Consider the following 20,239-nt stretch of genomic DNA (forward strand, 5'->3'; position numbering starts at 1 on the left):
GGGGCCTGTCAGCAGCCCCACCCCCTTCTCCTCCAGCCATTTGGTCAAAGGCTTAAATTATTAGTGTCAAATTCACAAATAGTTTCAAGTTCACCAAAACTGTATTTTCATCACATAACCTATTCATCCAAGAAACTTTGTCCAGCTCTTAGCAGAGGAAGGCAAAGTGAGGTCTGATTGGCTCCTGTTGGAGCCAACATGTGGAGGCAGGGGCATCTTAGCCTTCCCACGCCCACAACAAAAAACAGTAAAGAAGAGAGGTGGTGTAAGCAGAGCCGATTGTGTAGACCCACCCACATCAGAACCTTCATCCCAAATTCAAACAGAATTTGAACTGAAATGTCTATGGATCAAGACTCTTATGTCTTTGGGGGTTTTCTGTCTCTGGTTTTCACCCACCAAATACCAAATTAACCCACAACTGATTTTTAGAAAGACAGTGAAACTCTCTGGCAACTTGGCCAGAAGTAACAATGAATGACTGCACATTTGCACCCACTCTGGAGTAATTTATGCCTGCATTTTAAATAATTAGCCAGTGTTAGGAACCATTTAAAGCTCGGTTGGTGCTGTGACAAATCCAAACATACAGACATTGTTATAAAAACACAAGCCCACCTTCCATGAGGAATCAGAGACTCTCCAGACTGAATAGATCAATTGGATCATCTTGTCTGCCTCTCTGAGGAGAGAGTCATGCCCCATAGCACATGTATTCATGTTTTTTTCCCCAAACTTATGTTAAACGTGCCACCAGTTCCGTGAGAAATTACTATAGCAGAATGAGGGAGGAAAATTGCATGCCCTATAAATTAACTCTTAAACAGGAATTAGAAGGTATTTATGCTGTCCTACTGTACAAAAACAATGGGCCAAATTCTCCAGTCTGCTAAGGCTACTTTGCACTTCTACCCAAGCCACGCTCCTCCTGTGGCCTAAGGGGAGGAGAGGGCAGGGCTGGGAGGCATGGCAGGGCTGAGCTCCACTTCTCTCAATCCTCCACTGTTGTAAGGGAACTTACTTCATTGTTACCAGTGGTCTGAATTAGAGGGTGCCCCTTTTAGTCTAACTTATACTGGAGCCAAGAGATCCATAACCATGGAACAGCAACTGGCTCCTGGCTGTCATCGCTTTCCACTATCTCCAACTGCAAAGTAGTCAAGAATCTTTCCAACATCTGAATAGTATGGCTGAATAACAGCTAAATTGGGGACATTATTGAAAGGTGCAAAGAGGAAGAAGGATTGATCAGGCTTGATAAATGGTGTGTGATTGAAGTAATAGGATGAGATATAGGGAAAGTAAAATTTGGGCTAGACCTCAGGAAAGACATCCTAAAGTGTTTTTAGACTACAGCATAGTCCACTGGGAAACAGTGGAAACCCTGTTGCTTGGCATATATAAAATTAGATTAGACAAAACCTAAAAATGTACTTTAAGCATTATAGACTAGATGAGCTAATAGAGCGGTTGCTATTTTTGTAAAGAAGGGAATCAGAGTTTTCCAGGTGACTACTTTGTTGCTAACAATAGAATCCATAGTGACTGGCAAAGCTGGAAGTTGAAATGCCCTTGAATCCTGACAAAATGAGTGTCATCTGCACGTTCTATTCTAGGAACTGTGAATCAGTTCTGTGCATGTGAGAGCTAGAATTCTGCCAAATGCATGATGGTTGTTTAAGAACCAGAGCAGATATTCAAAGGGAGAGGGATGCATGGAAAATAATAAATGAAGAACTGGGATGGTAGTTGGCAGCAAATTAGATATGGCTCGCAATGCCATATGGCAGCAAAAATGGCCAGTGTAATTTTGGGCTTCATACACAGAGACATCATGTGATGAAGCAGGGAGATACTAACTGCTCTCCATACTTCACTGAGGAGAATGCATCAACGGTAGTGCCTTTAAGTCTGGTCACCTCAGTCCCAGAAGAAGGTCAACAAACTCACAGGGAACTGTGAAAAGAGCTAGACAAATGATTAGCCGGCTGGGGGGACTGGCTAATGAGGAAAGATTTAAAAGAACCAAATATGATTGTTTGGCTCAACAACAGCCTGAGGGTGGGGAGATGTATGACGATACTCTACAAGTGCTGGAAGGGCATCAATGTCGAGGAAGGGGAGAGGATTTAATTGCAGTATTAAAACAGCATATAACTAAGAGTAAAAGGATGACATTAAAAGAAGCTTCTGGAAATCCATCTAATGGTAAAATCTATTCAGCTACAGAAGAGTCTCCCAATGGATGTGGTGGAAGCCCCATCATTTGGGATGTTTAAAACAAGGTTTTGAAAAAGAACCAGAAAATGAATGGTAGGGACCAACCCTACATGGATAGGATGGTCGAGAAGGCTTAATGTCGGGAGGAGTTCTCCATTATTATTTTCTAAAATTCATGTAATAGGCTCAGCAAAGCACTTAAGGATACCTTTAACTTTAAGCATGTGAGTAGTCCTACTAATCTTGATTGAGCTACTCATGCAGCTAAAGCTAAGCACCTGCTTAAGTGCTTTGCTGGATTGGGGTTTTGATGCAGAATTATGAAATCATTTTAATTTTTTAAAAAATGCATTGAAAGATTCAAAATTTTGTCCTGCTTTAAGCTGATGGAATTGCCTTAATGCAGATCTTGCCTTAAACCCCCCTTCACCACCACCCACCGTGTTATGTTTTCTCCTGGAAGTTGGATAGAATTGTCCTTATTTGAAACAGTCAAGTTAAACAGGGATAATACAGTCAGAGATATTAATGTGTCAGTTGAGCAAATGGGGTCATCGTATATTATGTCAGACAACTTTGTTGCAGATACTGGCAAAACGTTTCAGGAATAATAATTGGGCTGCTCTGGAGAAGGCTGATAACCTCTTCCAAACACTTCAACTTCAGACTTCAAATAAAATATTGCTCGCTTATGGATGATCATCCTGACTTTCTGAATGCTGATTAATTGCTTATGGTAATGCAGAGTGAAAGAAATACTCTAAAGTCAAGTCAAATTTACACAGGTACAATACCATCGGGTGCATAAATCAGAGTTCTCGTGATATGAAGACCTCTGAATTGCTTATCTGAGGTTCGCCTTCAAGGAGGAGATGATTCATTTGCCATCCCTGCCCCTCTCATGAATTCATAAGCGACAGCGGACTGGTGATGAGGATGGAGGATATCTGCATCTCATCAAAAGAATGGTCTTCAGCTGTCCCGGAGCTGGACTCAATGTGTCTGCTGGGGAGAGGGGTGAGGGTGCAGTGACCCAGTCCTCCCGGCTCAGCTGTCCTGAACAGGATGCTTCCTGAGTAACACCACTCGTGCTAGTGCCGTGTTTGCTGGTGCCGCGTTTGCTGATCCAGTGGGGCCATAGCTGATGGGCGGCTCAGGCGTCACCTCCAGCAACAAGTGATTGTCAGACCGCTCCGGAAGTCCATGCAAAACCTTGCCGTGTTGTTCTCTTATAGCAAGAGCTGCTAATGCTTAGACTCTCCACAGCACCTTGGGAAGTGTTATTTCTGCTCCTGGCCTTTAGGAGTACTGCCTCTAGCTCAGGGATCAGCAACCTTTGGCAGGTGGCCCGGGCCGGTTTGTTTACCTGCCGCGTCAGCAGCTTCGGCCGATTGCAGCTCCCACTGGCCGCAGTTCGCTGTCCCAGGCCAATGGGGGCTGCAGGAAGCGGCGGCCAACACATCCCTCGGCCCGCGCCACTTCCCGCAGCCCTCAGTGGCCTGGAGCGGCGAACCGTGGCCACTGGGAGCCCCGATCAGCCAAACCTGCAGACGCGGCAGGTAAACAAACCGGCCCGGCCCGCCAGGGGGCTTACCCTGGCAGTCCACGTGCCAAATGTTGCCAATCCCTGCTCTAGCTGATGCTATCCCCTGTGGAGTGTGTTTGGGGGGTGGGAGGGAGGGCAGGGGGTAAGAGTTTTGTGAATTTGTTTCCTAACTTATTAACAGTGCAAAGCGGTAGCTCTCCACTTTTTAGCTATACAGTACTATGGAACTGATGGTCTGAGATCAGGGAAGGTTGAAAGGACCCTGGCAGCTCACATTTGCCTTGAAATCTAGTTTAGTTTTGAATGAAGGTTCATATTGTTTCATATTTTATCTGCATTGGTTTGTGTATCTCACATGCCCTTCCCAAAACAGCACCCTTGGCCAAGCTGGCCTAGCGGGAATAGAAGCTGAGTTATATCATCTCCTGTTTCTCTCCTTCTCCATGAGCAAGGTCAAACCTAAAAAAGCCGATTGTGTATTCTGCATGGTGAGAAAAGCACTTTTTCCTGCAGAGTGACATAGGTTTGTCTTACAGTGCCACTGTGTTTGTGAGCAGGTCGCTGCTGCTGGACTGATGTTGGCCGGAAAGAATTAATGTACAGTGAAGAGGATGGATGAATGAGAGAGTCTTTTTAATCACTTTTTAGTGAAGATTTTTTATTTTATTTACGAGACAAGCAGGTTGTTTGGGAAAGGGAGCTTGTGCTATTTGTCCTGTTCTGATTTACTTTGTCTTGTGACCCACTGGTGATGCATGTTATCCACAGAGAAGAGGAGTCTGTTACAGCCCCAGCTAAGGAGGTGTGGTTCTTTTGGTCAAGCTGTAGCAGCTCATGTGTTTAGCTGTAGAGATCCCCGATGGATCAGCCAAGGTTGCAAAATGACAGGTATGTCTACAGAGTTAATGCAGGAAAACTCAGGGTGGGGAGAACATACAGAAGCTCTCTGTTCCACCCCCACAACCATGCAGATCCTAGCTGATCCACATAAATCTGAAGCAATGCATTTGGAGGTTTTGTGTAGCTTTGTTGCTTTGCCAGGGCTTCCTCTGCTGTAGCAGTCCCTGAAAGCTCCCATGTTGGGAGAGGGAAGCAAGAGAAATATTAATGTGGCCTCAGACGGCATATACATTTACAGGGATTCCCCATGAAGCAGGGGATCATGTGTAGTCCCAGGCCTGCTCCCTCCCCAGTTGCAGATCCTTGACCCTGCAGAAGGGTCTTTGCAGAATCCAGGGAAGGGCGATCCCTCTGCTCAAAGCCACTGAACCTTGGACCACAGTATGGCCCACTTCTCAGCCCTTCTGCTGTTAAATCATTTCAGAGAGAGGATAGATAACAACCTGCCTGACCCGGCCATACTGTGCAGCTGAAGACAACAGCCAGAGCACAGCATCTGGAATGTCCTCTCCTCGGTGATTTCAGATTGTTTAGATGCTAACTAGAATGTGAGAATACATTCCTGGCCCTCACAGTCCCCACCACGGGAGGGAATGGGAAGGGTTTATGAGGGGATCAGTAGGAAGATGTTTAAAGAAGCTCTGTGTGAATGATCCTGGTTTCCCAGGGAGTCAAAGGATTTCAACAGGTTTGCGGCTGGACCCCAAGGCTTTTCTCCCTTCAGTCACGATGGCTGGAGATCTCCCCTCCTGTGGCTCTTAATTTGGGAAGGGAATGATCCATGCATTGGTTTCAGAGTTTGTTAATGCACCCAAACTTGGTCTAAATCTACTGCAAAGGTTTGTTGAAGGTTGGGAACCAGACTAAGTTTTGGAGGCGTTTGGGCTAATTTTCAGATTTACCCACCTAATCCAGTCCTCAAGTTTATGGTTTGGCCAAAACCAAGTCAAACTCTGCAGGTTCAACCTCCAACAGAGCAAGTTTGGCACCACTGGTGAATTTCATGATGACTAAAATATTTTTCGAACCTCTTCTGACTTCGTGCTAGTGCAGACGAGGCTGTAGAGTAACATAGACCTGCCCAGCATGCCATATCTGAATGTGCTGGCTCTTTCTTTGCATCTTCTTTCCTGGGCTCTGCATCCCATCCCATCTCATTGTTTACATGTATTAGTTGCAAGCAAACAGAGAGACAGTAAGCCGGTGGGCAGCCACCCTAAAAATAAAGCCCCAAACTACAGTTCAGTTCAAGTCTGTTCCTCAGAGCCAGCTCTATTAACACAAACAAAATTCAAAAACAAGAGCAAAGCAACTCAGATGGTTACACTGACCAGAGGCCATTCCAGCTGTCAGCAAGCTGTGGAGGGAGAAGATTAACCAACCCCAGGTAACTAGCATAATAGCAGCTTCACCTTTTGCTTTTATAGCCCCACTCCCGATCATCCATGTGATAAGCAGGGCACCTAAGTGTCTCCTTGTAACCCATGCACGCTGGAACTTAAGGAGAATCTTTAAAGCTTGTCCCAGTGATATGATACAGAAGGAGGCTATTGCACAGATTGCTTTTTTCTTTCAAGGCTGCAAACATTGGAATAAGAAATGGCAGCTTTTCCGAACTTGTGTCACAGGAAACCAAACAAATTAGTCAGACCGCTCTTAGGAAAAGGTTGCCTAGTGCTGAAAATCCAGAAGGCTGTGTGACAGGGTCAGGCCAGATGGCTACAGGAGAGTGATAGAAGGCAGATATATTAGCCCCAGGTTGAGTAGTTCCCTTTCCCTGGGTAAGGCAACAGGGAAGGTTCCAGAACAATTAGGAACTTTCTGGAAACACTTAAGACAGACAGGCTGATTAGAACACCTGCAGCCAATCAAGGAGTTGCTAGAATCAATTAAGGCTGGCTAATCAGGGCACCTGGGTTTAAAAAGGAGCTCACTTCAGTTTTTGGTGCGTGTATGAGGAGCTGGGAGCAAGAGGCACTAGGAGCTGAGAGTGAGAACGCATACTGTTGGAGGACTAAGGTGTACAAGCATTATCAGACACCAGGAGGAAGGTCCTATGGTGAGGATAAAGAAGGTGTTGGGAGGAGGCCATAGGGAAGTAGCCCAGGGAGTTATATCTGTCACACAGCTGTTCCAGGAGGCACTGTAGACAGCTGCATTCCACAGGGCCCTGGGCTAGAACCCGGAGGAGAGGGCGGGCCCAGGTTCCCCCCAAACCTCCCAATTCCTAGTCAGACACAGGAGGAGTTGACCTGGACTGTGGGTTCATGAAAATGGCCAAACTGAGGGCTCCGTGAATCTCCGAGGCAAGCAAATCCACCACTAAGCGCAAGACCCACCAAGGTAGAGGAGGAACTTTGTCACAGCTGGCATTTGCGCAACCTGATACTGCTGACCCAGCACATTTAGAGCCAGCTTGTCAGACTCTCTGGGGATGCTTGCAGTGGTGTTGCTTTGGACCCTGAAGCAAAGAGCTTTTAAGAATGTGTCTGAAGGAGAGGGAGGAGGAGGAGGCCTTGCTTATTAGCTGCTGCCTCTTTGCTTGTACAGGAAGGGAACAGAGAGAAAATCTTCTACTTCAAAAACTGCTCTTATGACATTGCCTTTAAATGGCCCCCGCTTTGAAGTACAGATTTCTTCATGATGCTACAAATTCTTGCCCTCTTCCTAGAAGGAGATAGGTTCCCCCCCCCTTAGGAAAATGGGAACAAAAACAATTGTAATGAACTCCTGGCAATGCAGAATCTAAGGGCAAGAGACCACAAGCTTCCAAGGTGACTTGCAGGATTAGCCATTGTAGAAAGCTAGTGTAGAATTGTAGGATTAGCCATTGTAGAAAACTAGACTAGCTCTGTTGATTAGAGAGATAAGGTGGATGAGGTAATATCTTTCATAGGACCAGCTTCTGCTGGTAAGAGACACAAGCTCTTACACAGAAATTTTCTGAAGAGCTTGTAAGCTTGTCTCTCTCACCAACAGCAGTTGGTCCCATAAAAGATATTACCTCACCCACCCAGTCTCTGTAATATCCTGTGGCCAATACTGGAAGACAGTCACAACTACTTCCTTGTTAATGCCAAACACACAGATGCTAATTTGATTGTTCCTCTGTAGTTTAACCCCAAAAGGTCTTTGTCTCTAGAATCTGGGGGTTTTTTACATTAATTGTATGTGCACTGATGACTTGGCTTGGGTCTTCTGCGGAGACTGATTATTGCACCTCTGGATCTAAAACCACGAGCTTCTAACGGCTTGACCAGGTGCATTAGCTTTGAGGCAGTAGTAAACTTATAAACCACTATATGTGATCTAGCCACTAGAGGGGGACAAAAAGCACAGTGTTAGACGTAGGGTTTGCAAGATTAGATTTTACTCTATAAAGGTCGGAAAATGTCTATGTCAATGGGTACGCTGAAATCAACAACAACAAAAATTCGATAACAGCAGGAGTACAACCTGCCCTGCACTTACACCTGCAGGGTTCAGGTGTCAGTGGCCCTGCAGCAGGGCAGGGGGCCTTCTGCAGCACCGCTGTCGTGGACCTGCTCTCTCTCACTCACTAGCTGGGAGTACAGGGGGTCTCTGCCCTGCCCTGCCAGGACCTGCTCAGAGTCCCTGCAGGCGCAATGTACAGTGGAGACGCTGCAGTCCTGGCAGGGTAGAGCAAAGACTCCTGGCCAAGACTGCAAGAAGGAGGAGGATGAGCCCCCAGCTGGAGCCATTCAGCAGTGGGGTGTCCTCCTGTGTGGTGGTGGTGGGGGAGGTTCATCCAAACTGCTGACACTCTGCAGAAACTTTAATTAAAATAGATAAAAATAAAAATCTATTTTTCCATCAAAATTAAATATAATAATAATTGGATTCTTCCAGGCCTAGACATGTGCTAGCCTATTGTTGCTGAATGACCCAGAGGACTGGTAAGGAAACAGAGCCTTCCACTTCTAGGGTCAGTAATAATCAAAAACCAATGAGTGGGGCAGCATGGTCTGGAACAGGGGTAGTCAGTTGTTTTTTGTCAAGGTCCAAATTTCTTGGTCAAGGTATAGTCAAGGGACTCCAGAGAAACATTTTTCACATTGCAATAACAATAATATTAATGATAATAATAAGTAAATAAAAAGATTTTGCGGTCTGTTCAAAAGTGTTCGGTGGTCTGGATTTGGCCTGCGGCCCACCTATTGACTACCTCTGGTCTGGAGGAATGAATGCAGAGCTGGGTCTTCAGATGTGGCTTTCAGCAAATCTTTTCACCCTTTTGGTTGAGTTTTCCATTGGAGAGGGATATGGCTCCCAGACTGCTCTAATAGGGCATGGTATGGATTCATGAGTTAATGTTTTTAGGGGCTCTGTACAAAAGCCAACTATTGTCATTACATATCAGCGGTTCAGTGAGACACATCCAATGAGCTGGTGTTCATATTTCATGCCTCCACCTCACTGGCATCTTTGTTGGCATTCTCAGAAGAAAGGCTGAGGATCACATGGGCATCAATGCAGCTCTCCTATATCACATGGGGCGGGGGAGAGCTTTGTCCAGGTCCCTGTGGGGGCACATGAATGAGGCACATGAATAGCAATGTCATTTCCTGTGCTGTGCCTGTCTGCAGGCTAGAGTGCACTTCTATTTCCTGGGCTGTTGGGCTGGCATCTCTACTCCACACTGGTTCCACGTCCCACTGGTGACATTGGCTGGCAACTCTTCCATAGAACTGTGAGCACGGTGTGTGGTTGGCATGGTTCATCAACGCCACAGACACATGACCCTTTTGCAGAGAGAGGGAGTCCCTGGTGTATGCCTACCTGCCATACTCCAAATTGCAACCCTCTGTTTAGGCTGCATTTCTCCTCACATCTTTTCCTCTAGGCACACGCCATCTGTGGCATCACCAAGTTGTAAGATTTCCCCTTCGGCCTCCTCCTGACACTGGCCAAGATGGCCATCCATCTGTCCAGGAGGAAACTCAGAGAGGATGTTTTCTGGGACCTTTCATGCATCTGGGAAGAGCTCTTCTCAGTAGCATCCACTGACATCTTGGACTGTCTCAGGACAGCAGGCATTATCCAGAGTTCTCTTCTTGGTGTCCCCCCTCTAGATCCCTCATTTTGACCCTGTGACATGTATCCCTTCCCTGTTTTTTTCATTTCTTATGCCCCCATGATCTGTTGATTGCTGGGTTCTGTAGCTCCTCCCTCACCTGTATGGGTGCGGCTTTTCTTGCTTTGATGGGCTTTGCCCATCAATGCCATTTATTAAGTAGGCCGGCTTCTGTTGACTTGAGTGCTCTTGCAGGGCTGGGCCCTTAAGTAAAAACTTTCTGCAAAAGTAACTTCCCTTGAATATTTTCTATGTGTATCATTAAACCTTTCATTATCTTAGTAACTTAAAGGAGAGGTGAGGTGATCTAGGGCCAGATCCTCAGCAGGTGTCAATAGAGCTGCACCAATTTACTTAATTAGAACTGCACTAATTGATGTCAGCTGAGGATGTGACCCCAAGTCTCTGAACGGAGCCCTACAGAGATTGTCCTGTTTGAAGAGGACTACATTAATGTGAACTAGGAACCTTTTAATACACACCCATAGCGTCCTCACAGACAAGTTAAAACGCAGCACTTTAGTGCATTTTGTGATTTACACCCTGATAATGCAAACTGCAGGGCAGTATAGACAAGCCGTAATGTGAGCCATGTGCATCAGGGAGCAGAACTTTGGTGTTGTTTGTGCCTCTGGCCTCTTAATTTTCTTTTTCCTGTGAAAGAAGTCTCTCCACTGGAGCCCCTCCTTGTGGCCAGGCATAGCAGCTCTCCCCCCATCTCACAACCCCTGCCAAAGGCCACTCTGGTGGTCCACCTCTGCATGGGCCTCTGATTATGTCACACTTTAGGTCCACCCCTTCTGGGGTAACAGTCTAACTCAGGGATCGGCAACCTTTGGCATGTGGCCCATCAGGGAAATCCGCTAATGGGCCGGGACGGTTTGTTTACCTGTAGCGTCCGCAGATTCGGCCGATCGCAGCTCCCACTGGCTGCGGTTCGCTGTTCCAGGCCAATGGGGGCTTTGGGAAGTGGCTGCCAGCACATCCCTCAGCTCACGCTGCTTCCCGCAGCCCCCGTTGCCCTAGAACAGCGAACCGCGGCCAGTGGGAGCTGCAATCGGCTGAACCTGTGGCTGCTGCAGGTAAACAAACTGTCCCGGCCCGCCAGCAGATTTCCCTGATGGGTCACATGCCAAAGGTTGTCAATTCTTGGTCTAATTATAAGGTGATGAGTCTCTCCTGTGCTGGGCTCCAGCCAAACTGCAAGCCAGGAACCAGTCTGGTAATTCCAGGGCAGGTATATAAGCCTCAGTGGAGGAATAGCAACTCTAGGGCAGCAATTCTCAACCCGTGGCCCAGTTAGCATACAACATGCTAAACGCCACAGGACCCGCAGCAGGGTCTGGGCAGCTGGGTGCCGCCCAGGCCAGCATGGCGTAGTATGGGGTCCCTGCAGGGTCCGGGGTCCTGACTGTCCCCCGATACCCCCTCAGCAGGGTCTGCCCAGCCAGCAGGGATCAGGGTCCCCTTACAGCAGGGTCCAGGGTTGGGGTCCCTGCCTTCCGCTCCACACCCGGCTCTCCACTCCTGCCCTCACTCTGTGGAGGGGTCTCTGGGTGGAGGGCATTGAGCATGGGGGGTTGTGGGGGAGGTTAGGTGGGGGGCCCTGTGGTTCTCAACCTGTGGCCCAGATAACATTTTGTGAGCCACATATGCGGCCCACAATGATAAATAGGTTGAGAACCGCTGCTCTAGGGCTTGGAACTCTTGCCTGCCTGACAGTGGTAACAGACTCCCCAAGCCTTGCTCTCGCTCCAGCCCTGTTCCTAGTTCTGCTCTCACTCCATTGACTCGATTCTGGCTCTGACCCCTGGCACCAACCACTAGGCCCAGCTGCCACAGCTCCAACCACTAGCCATGACCATCCCCATCATTGTTTCTGACATCAACAAATAAAAGTCCAGTGTGCTTATATTGGGTCTCCGACTCCAACTCAGGGCCCTATGGTTCTTCCATTCCCTTGGCTCAGGGCTTCCAATGTCCTTATCCCCTTATCTCAGGGTGAGGGCTTCACACCACTTTCTCTGTTGGCTGGTAGGTGAACCCAGGCCTTCCCCATACACCAGGTTCCAGTCCAGGGTCCCTATAGCCAGCAGCCAAGGTCTGCGCCACAAAATTCCTTACTGCTGCATCCCTGGACCTCTTCCTACCCAGATTTTCTCAGCCCTTCTCCCCACAACCTCTAAATTCTCCCTTGTCTCACGCCAGGTCTCACAGGGTTCTCCCCAGGAAGCCCCCAGTAGAATCTCAAAGTACCAATTTCCAACCTTCTCAGGCTTGACTTTTCATCCCCCTCTGCTGTGGTTTCCCCTGCTTTGTTCCTTAACTGAACACTTCCCAGGGCTCTCTCCCTGGACATCCAAATCCTGCCCTTCTTTCAGGGCACACCATCAGAGCCTTCTCCATCCTAGTGACTGCTCTATTCCTCCCCTCCTCTCCGCCAGCCTCCTCTACTCAGGGTAGGATCCTAGGGCTTATTCTCCCCCTGGGTTTTCTCCCCACAACCTCTCTAGTCACAAAGAGGGACTGCAAAGGTCTTTCCTCTCCTCCCTACAGTCCCTTTCTTTCTTCTTTTCTTTTCCTGTCATTTTATGGCTCAGCAGCCTCAGCATGTGAGGCTATGACTGTCACCTACCACAGTTTTTACATAATCAAAAGCTTATGTCCGCTCACCCTGTCCTGCATCCTTTAAAAATACACTGTAATGCTTTTTTAATGCTACCCCACTTTCCCTGTTCTCTCACCAATCCTTTCAGACTATATTCTTTCACCTTGACACATCTCAGTTCTTCATGAAGAGAATCTTTCTTTTTGCATAATTCTCCCTGCGTTGCCACAGCAGATGGTCAACTGTTTCTTTAACTTTGCATGTTTCGCACAACCCGTTTTTGTGCACATTTAGTAGATATAAATTACCATTTAGGCCACAGTGGCCTATTAGCACTGTAAATATAGTTATGGTGCTTGTTCTGTCATAACTGGGAAGTACAACATTATCCTTAAGTCTAGGACATATCTCATAGAACCGTCATCCTTTTTTCTCTTTGCACTCTCTTCATAGTTAAGAACAATATTTTGTCATTCCTGCTCTCTGAGGCTCCCTTACTGATTGCTGTTATACTCAGAGTCAGACAGGATAGCAGTTGTAGCTTGGCATACGTTCCTTAGCCAGGTCAGTGCCAACAGTATGCCCGTGTATTCGGCCGTCATAATGGCCACCAAATTGGATAGTCTCATAGATCTCTTAATTCCAAATTCAGGGATACAAAAGGCCATTCCCACACTACCAGTGTCGTCATCTTTAGGTCTGTCAATACAGAATGGACAGTGCTGATCCCATTTGCCATATATAAACTCATAAATTTTATTTGTCATTGTTATGCTGTCTGGAGTGGTTCGCAATCATGTGTGCCAGCCACAGGGCAAACTGTTAAAAAGCAGGGCAGAAACCCCAAACTGCTTCTAAACTCTATAATTAGATTTCACCAGCCCTGTCACAAGTGTGAACTCCTAAAGCACGCTAACAGTCTTACCATGGAGTCACAGATGGTCCCCTTGGGCATTCCAGTCTTTCTTGCCACTCAGGCAAGCTGGAGTATGTGATAGATGGTCACTTACGCCAAAAAAAAAAAATCACAATAATATTCAGATTGCTCCCAGTCCCACAGGACCAGTCACGTACCCCAGGTGGCTTGTACTCAGATGGCAAACCAAGGCCAACACCTGTAGCCAATCCTGTAATTAACTAAAGATAAGAAATGAGAATTATTTACAAGATTAAGCAGGTAAGCATACACATACAAGTGAGGTACAATCTTAAATTCAAAAGGTAATTGAAGTTTCTATAATAAGCAAGCTTTTATGTCCTTTGGGACTAATCCATGCTAAGCAGCTTGGGGATCTCTTGCTTATGCCTAGGAATCCTTGCCCCTCAGAGGTCAGACAGCATAAAGAGGCCTCCATTTCTTTTGCTTAGGATTTTTATTCCCCCCTTTCCCTTGAGTCCAAGCTGATGGGACAGATGCTCCTGGACGTAACGTATTCGTGGTGGGGCGGGGGAGGGGGGGAGAGCAGTCGACAAAGTCTCTACTCCACAGTGGCCCGTTTGGATTCAATAGTCTTTCCTGGTGGACAGGAGCTAACACTTCTTGGGGTAAACTAGTATTTCACACTGGGTAATGCTTCTCCCCTGACTGTGGGGAATTTATAGTCTTAAATATTTGTATAACATTACCTTATAACATGGGATGCAAATATTATAGGTAGGGTTAATACATGCAGCATCCTACAAGCATTCCATAAAGTCTAAACATATGGTTATAACGCTAGCATCTCTTTTGGTAATGCTAACATACAGGTGAGCCACACTGGTTTCCAGCTATGCGATTGCAAGTGTTCAGTGAGGCCTAGGGACCTTGGCATGAGCCGGCACCTGGTCTGCCAGCATCACAATCATATCTGATGGCTCTGCTTTTTCCTTTATCTTATCATATAATTCCAAATTCACAACTGAAGAGACAACTGTCCAGGTATAGTTTGACTGCTCATGACTGACGATTTCAATCTCTCTCGGTCCTTCCTTTTCACTCACTTTCCACTCCCTCCCATCTTTTGACCCTGTTAGCATGTGGGAGTAGGTGACATCCAGTTACATCTGATCTATTTACTTCCCAACCATCTTCATATATTTGTTTAGTATTCTTATCTTCACTGTTTCCATTAATCTTAGCCCAAAAGGTTAAATGTAACAATTTCATCCTTAAACATATAGTAGCTCCCTGCTTCACACACAATGGTGCTGTAACATTTTACCACATGGGATTAACCAGTGCTTGGGCGTGGATCAGCTCTAATTCTTTAACTGTTAATTTCAAAGATGAAGATTTCAAAGGCTTGCCTCCATAATCTATAACTGGTTTTATTAGTGCCCTATTCAGCATCATCAGTGAGTTCTTATCTCTTGTTCCCAGCAATACTTTTAAGCAGATTCATCCTCTTTTTACATTTACACTGGATATTAACTATTTGACCCTTCCAAATTAGTTTATCGAACACAAGTCCTAAGAATGTAAAGTTTTGAACTGGCTGAATTTTCTCTGCATAGAAATGGAGGTTCCATGCTTCCCCAATCTTTCTTTCTGTGAAGATCCAGTCCCTTTCTGCTCTCTACTTGCTCTATTTTTTATATTAACCACCTAGCTTCTTCTGCAGTTTGCCTTCATCATTAATTAAGCCTCAGCCACCCTCCAGGTGCAGCCAGTTAGCATAGCTGACCTCTGAGGCCCATATCAACCCTTTCAAAGCCTAAGTGGGTTACACACCCCATTATATCTGCATTACAAAAGAAGGAGAGCACTAAAATTTTCAGTGCAAACAAGGGTTTGTGAATTATTAATGCCTTCCTGGGTTTTTGACCTCCTTTGTAAAGTTCCTTGAGATCTGGTGATAAAAAGCACTAGATGATATTATTGGTGCCAAAATGTTAATTGCACAGAAATGTTAATTTAATGTTTCTTGGCTTTCAGTACATGCCAAGTGGGTTTGCTTTATTGTTACTGCAATGCCATTTTATTAGTAATGATTATTCTATGCATTTCTAAAGTGTCCATCATGGTGGTAACACCTAAACACTCTGCATAAGGCAAATCCTTTATGCAGGAGGTAATACCCACAAATGGAACATCTCAATGAGATGCTCTCCTCCTTCCACAGAGTCAGTGATAGAATGACTCTATTTACCTTTCCCATATTGTGAACCACTTTTCCGTGCCAGGACCCTCAAACTCTGGGGTTGAGCCAGGGTCCTCTTCCCACTTAACAATATGGGAAGGGCAGGGTAGTCTTGACCCTAACACTGCCTGTGCCTCCCTCAGGTTCAGAGCCCTTGATCCCAGTGACATTCCATCTCCCTCTGATCATGGATGGGGATCCCTTTAAAGCCTCTGTGGGTTTTTTTAAACCAGCTCTTTTTAAGTGGATACAGTGGTAACGATGCCCAATTTCTCCTTTTATGTTAATCCAGATTTCTGATAGTTCTGGGGTGTTTGATCTTAGCTGTCCTAACAACTTTCAAGGAATATGAAACTGTTTCAGGAGACTGGCTGCTGCTGTTGGTAAGTAGACTGGGACTGCAATGTCATGCTGTTAACGTTCTTGGATTAAATTCAGCAGTGATGAAAACTCATTACCACTGGTGACCACACACTCTTCAGGGTCCCAGACTCACTACATGGTAGGCTCATGTAGACTGCAAGAAGTCCATAGTATTTACTGAGGCACTTCCCCACATCCCTCCTAGGCTGGGGTTCTGGAATAGGCGTGGTAGGTCATTTAGGTCTCTCTCAAGCTGCCCAGTCTGGGCCAATAGTCCATTTATAATCAGGCAAAGAAAAGTAATACCAAAACAAACTCAGTAGTCCTGAGCAAGGCCTACTTCCCACAGCAGGCTCTGGTAGGCTGTGGCCTTTGCAGGGGCCCTGGGCTGTTCCTTTTCCTCAAGGAGCAAAGAATAGGAGGTCTGTTCTCCTCCCAACCAACCAGCACATGAGCTCTCCTCCTCCCCTTTTAAGTGCCCCTTCATTACCTGACAGCAAGTGCAGGTGTGGCTGGGCAAGGCTGAGTGGGCCCACAGCAGCTCATTAACCCTTGAGGGCTCAATGGGGAGGGGGGGGAAAGAGGGGTTGGTATACCCCATCACACTATGTGATTTAGTAGCCTGTGTGCAAAAAGCTGATGGTCTTCAAGCAGTGACTGTGTTTTTGTGTACCGCTGAATGCCTGAGGTATTGTCAGCACTTGATAGATTATAACAACCCGGGACTAGGAGGAAATAATGGATAGGGAAAACTTTTTAGATCCTATAATTTTAGGATGGGATTTTCAATAACACCCAATCAATGTTGGCCTAATTCTGCTCCCACTGAGGTAATTGGTAAAACTCCCATTGACTTTAGTGGAAGCAGAGTTAGGCCTAAGCTAAGCACTTTTGAAAATCTAACCCTACGGGTATGTCTAAACGTTAGCTTCCCAGCCCGGGTGGATAGACTTGCACTAGTGGGGCTTGAGTTGTACACTAGAAACAGCAGTGTGACAGCTCAGGTTCTCAAGCCCACCCCACCCTCTGGGTTTGAACTGTTGTTTGTTTGGGTCTTTCATGGTGTGTCTTTGCTGTAATTAGACACCCACAGCTGGCTCCTGCTAGCTGACTTGTGCTTGCAGGACTTGGGCTAAGAGGCTGTTTAATTGTGGTGTAGACATTTGGGATACAGCTGCAATCTGAGCTCTGGGAACCTCCCACCTTGCAGGGTCCTAGAGACCAGACTGCTGCCCGAACCCGAACATCTCCACCGCACTTAAACGGCCTCTTAGCCCAAGCCCCATGAGCCTGGGCCAGCTGCGAGCTTTTGATTGCAGTGTACACACACCCTCACACAGCAGAAAGGGAGAAAACAAATATGATGCACAAAAATTTGCCAGTAGCTTTAGCACAAGTGCAGTAAATGAAACTACATTGAAATAATTTTGTAAGACTGATTAGACTTCGAGTTGATGGTGTCCCTTTAACAAGAAGTACCTATAGTCAAAGTCCAGCCACCACAGGGTAATCAGAGAGCTGCTATGTTAGCCCAGCCTTGCATAAAACTGTCTCCCAGCAAACCACAGTAGCAGCAGTATGCTGGGAATTCCCCATCTGCCTCTCTGTTCATCCCAGTGACATACATGTGAATTCTGACCTGAATTAAACGTGAATGTTATAAGAGATGATCATTTTTGCTCCTTTACGATTTAGAAAGAGGGCTGGAGAAGTTTTACCACCCCTCCTAGCTCCCCACAGTGTAGAGCACAGAAATGGGCTGATTGGGTGAAGTGGAGTGTGATGTGCTTTGGCCATCCTGCCCACCCTTGGGTGACTATCAGCCATTGGTGCAAGTTAGAGCAGCCCCCAAGTTCAGCTGCAGGGGTGGTGTAAAGCCACCTTATGGGCTGGAGCATCTGAGGATTCAGCCCTTTGTTATGACACAAATAATGCAACGACACTATGTCCAGAGACTCAATGCCAGTTATTTCAGACAGTAATGGCAAAATTTTACATGCTTCATTATGACCAGTAAAGAGATTTGATTTAAAAATTAGTTTACCAGTGACTTACGGGCATGATCTGCAACAACTCTAAGAGATTAGGAGGAGCTCATATTTGACTATTCATCTCAGAGATGGGTCTAAACCAAAACTCTGCTCCCAATTCACCCAAACACTGGTAAATATGAATCTCATTCCAGATTCCAATTTCCCAGCTCGGGTCTATCTGTATACATTTCAAAAAGCACAGATTATTTGTACATATACTATAGGGACATTCAGGGTCAGATTTTCAAAAGGGCTCAGCTCCCATCTAGGGACCTAAATGAAGTGGACACATTATCAGAAGTGCTCAGCACCCAGTTACTCCCTTTGAAAACAATGGAGAATTCCCCCTCTTTCATCACTGAGAATAATGGGAGATGCCGTGTGCTGAGCTTTTTTGAAAATCTGGCTATATATATATATAAAATCATAGACAAGTGCACACACTGTTTGATCCAGCAAGCAATGCATGTCCAGAATTCTTGCAAGCCTTGTTATGTGTCTAAGAATATAATTTGTGTTTTTGGTACAGGAAACATTTGCCATTTTCATCTTTGGAGCAGAGTTTGCCTTAAGAATCTGGGCTGCTGGGTGTTGCTGTCGCTATAAAGGATGGAGGGGGAGGCTCAAATTTGCCAGGAAGCCTTTGTGTATGTTGGGTAAGCACAAACTCTTTGATTGTTCTCCATATGTCTATCCTTTTCTGTTCTGAGTCAGATGTGATTGGTGTCTAAAACCCCATGAATGACAAGTACAAAGGCCCAGGATGCTAAGAGTTCTGCACTGTTTAGAAAGAATTATAAAGTACCTGAAAACCTGGATTCACTTGAGAACAGTGTTCATGGTTTGACAGAGAGTTGGAAATGGATACTTACTGCAGAATCTGCTCAGGTGTTCTGCAGGATCTCAACAACTTTAATTCATACACTGTTATAGTTTGAAAAATCACTGTAAAATGGCACATCTTTACTGAACGTATCTGTTCCCTTTGTATCTTTGAGTTGTGTCTGCTTACTTTACCAACACAAACAAGCTTTTACTGCAGTGTGGTCTAATGAGCACTGAAGTAGGAATCACGAAATCTATGCCCACCTCTGTTATATGATCTTGGGCCAGTCACTTCTCTCTCTGTGTCTCTGTTTCCTCCACCCTGCCTTGTTGGTCTTGGCTGTTTAGAAATATAAGCTCTGCAGGGCAGGGGCTGGGACTCATATTTTTGTGCAACACTTTGCACAATAGGGTCTCAGTAGTGGCCTTCAGGTGCTATTGTAATACAAATCAATAATAATACTCGTATTACTATTTAAGGGCCAGTATCGCTTTGGGTATGCAAGCTGGGGTTTGTTCTGTCTCATGTATAATCGTTGAAATTGTCATCTAAATTCTAAGCACAGACTCTTTATTGATGGCAATGTAAGGAGTGAGAAGAGCTCAGTTGCATATTTAAAATTCTAGATTAGAAAAATCATCTCTTGATTTGTAAATGACACCAACTCGTTATGGAATTATTCGGAGAGAATGAGTAAGAAACTGACATGGTGTCATTTCAGACACTTTGATTCTAAATACACTTGAAAGACGCAGTGGCTAAGAGCCCTGAGAATGTTTCTGACATAATTGCTACCTATTTCCACTGGGATAATTATGGTCTCATAAAGGTCCATAAATTATAAAAAAGCAATCTGCATTTCAGACCTCTTTAATTGATCAATAAATTGGTCCTATCTCACTCACAAAAATAAAGCACTGGCCTTAAGAGGTTAACCTGGACAGCCAACCAAATTGCCAAAAACTAGGGGGCACCAGTAGAAAGAGGGGCTTCTTGTTCTCTAACCACTATGTTTTGGTATTCCTGCTTTCACTATTTTCCACTTACAGAATATTTATCCTCTGGTTTGTTTGTCCTTCTGATTCATTAACCTGTATTTTTCAAGACTGATTCTCATGTTATTTTCTGCCCCTTTCTCTAAACCAACTCAGAATGTGTCCCATATCAAATATGAGCTGTGTCGATTATCTGGGTCCCAGATTGGTTCTGCCAGTGCCACAAGCTGTGTTTGACTCACAGGTGCCTGTTTAATTGGCTAGGGACAGAGTTCATAAGTGGGTTTCAGATCTTTGCTGCGGATTTTACAGCACAAACAAATGGAATGAAGCAGCAGATGATGGTGTGACACTGCACCCTATATTCATCCTAGTGGTATGATTATGATACGATTATGACATAATTATGATGCATTTTATACAAGATATGTCATGTGAGGTGTCATTGGAAAAGTTACAATTTGCTGAATGTGATTATTGTAGTGGTAGGCATGTATCGTTTTTGTATCTGGAGTTATGAATATTGACTAT

General features: G+C 45.6%; 1 protein-coding gene across 1 annotated transcript in view; it reads left to right on the forward strand.

Annotated features, from left to right (window-relative positions):
• KCNQ3 (potassium voltage-gated channel subfamily Q member 3) overlaps positions 1-20,239 on the forward strand; it is a 295,713-nt gene that overhangs the window by 221,907 nt on the left and 53,567 nt on the right. Inside the window, exons 2-3 of the mRNA XM_084621034.1 lie at positions 15,784-15,874; positions 18,417-18,543. Coding sequence (XP_084477160.1) covers positions 15,784-15,874; positions 18,417-18,543 — 218 coding nt within the window. The remainder of the gene's footprint in view (positions 1-15,783; positions 15,875-18,416; positions 18,544-20,239) is intronic.

Source organism: Lepidochelys olivacea (assembly GCF_965140295.1).
Source record: "Lepidochelys olivacea isolate rLepOli2 genome assembly, chromosome: 2".
NCBI classification, from domain to species: Eukaryota; Metazoa; Chordata; order Testudines; family Cheloniidae; genus Lepidochelys; species Lepidochelys olivacea.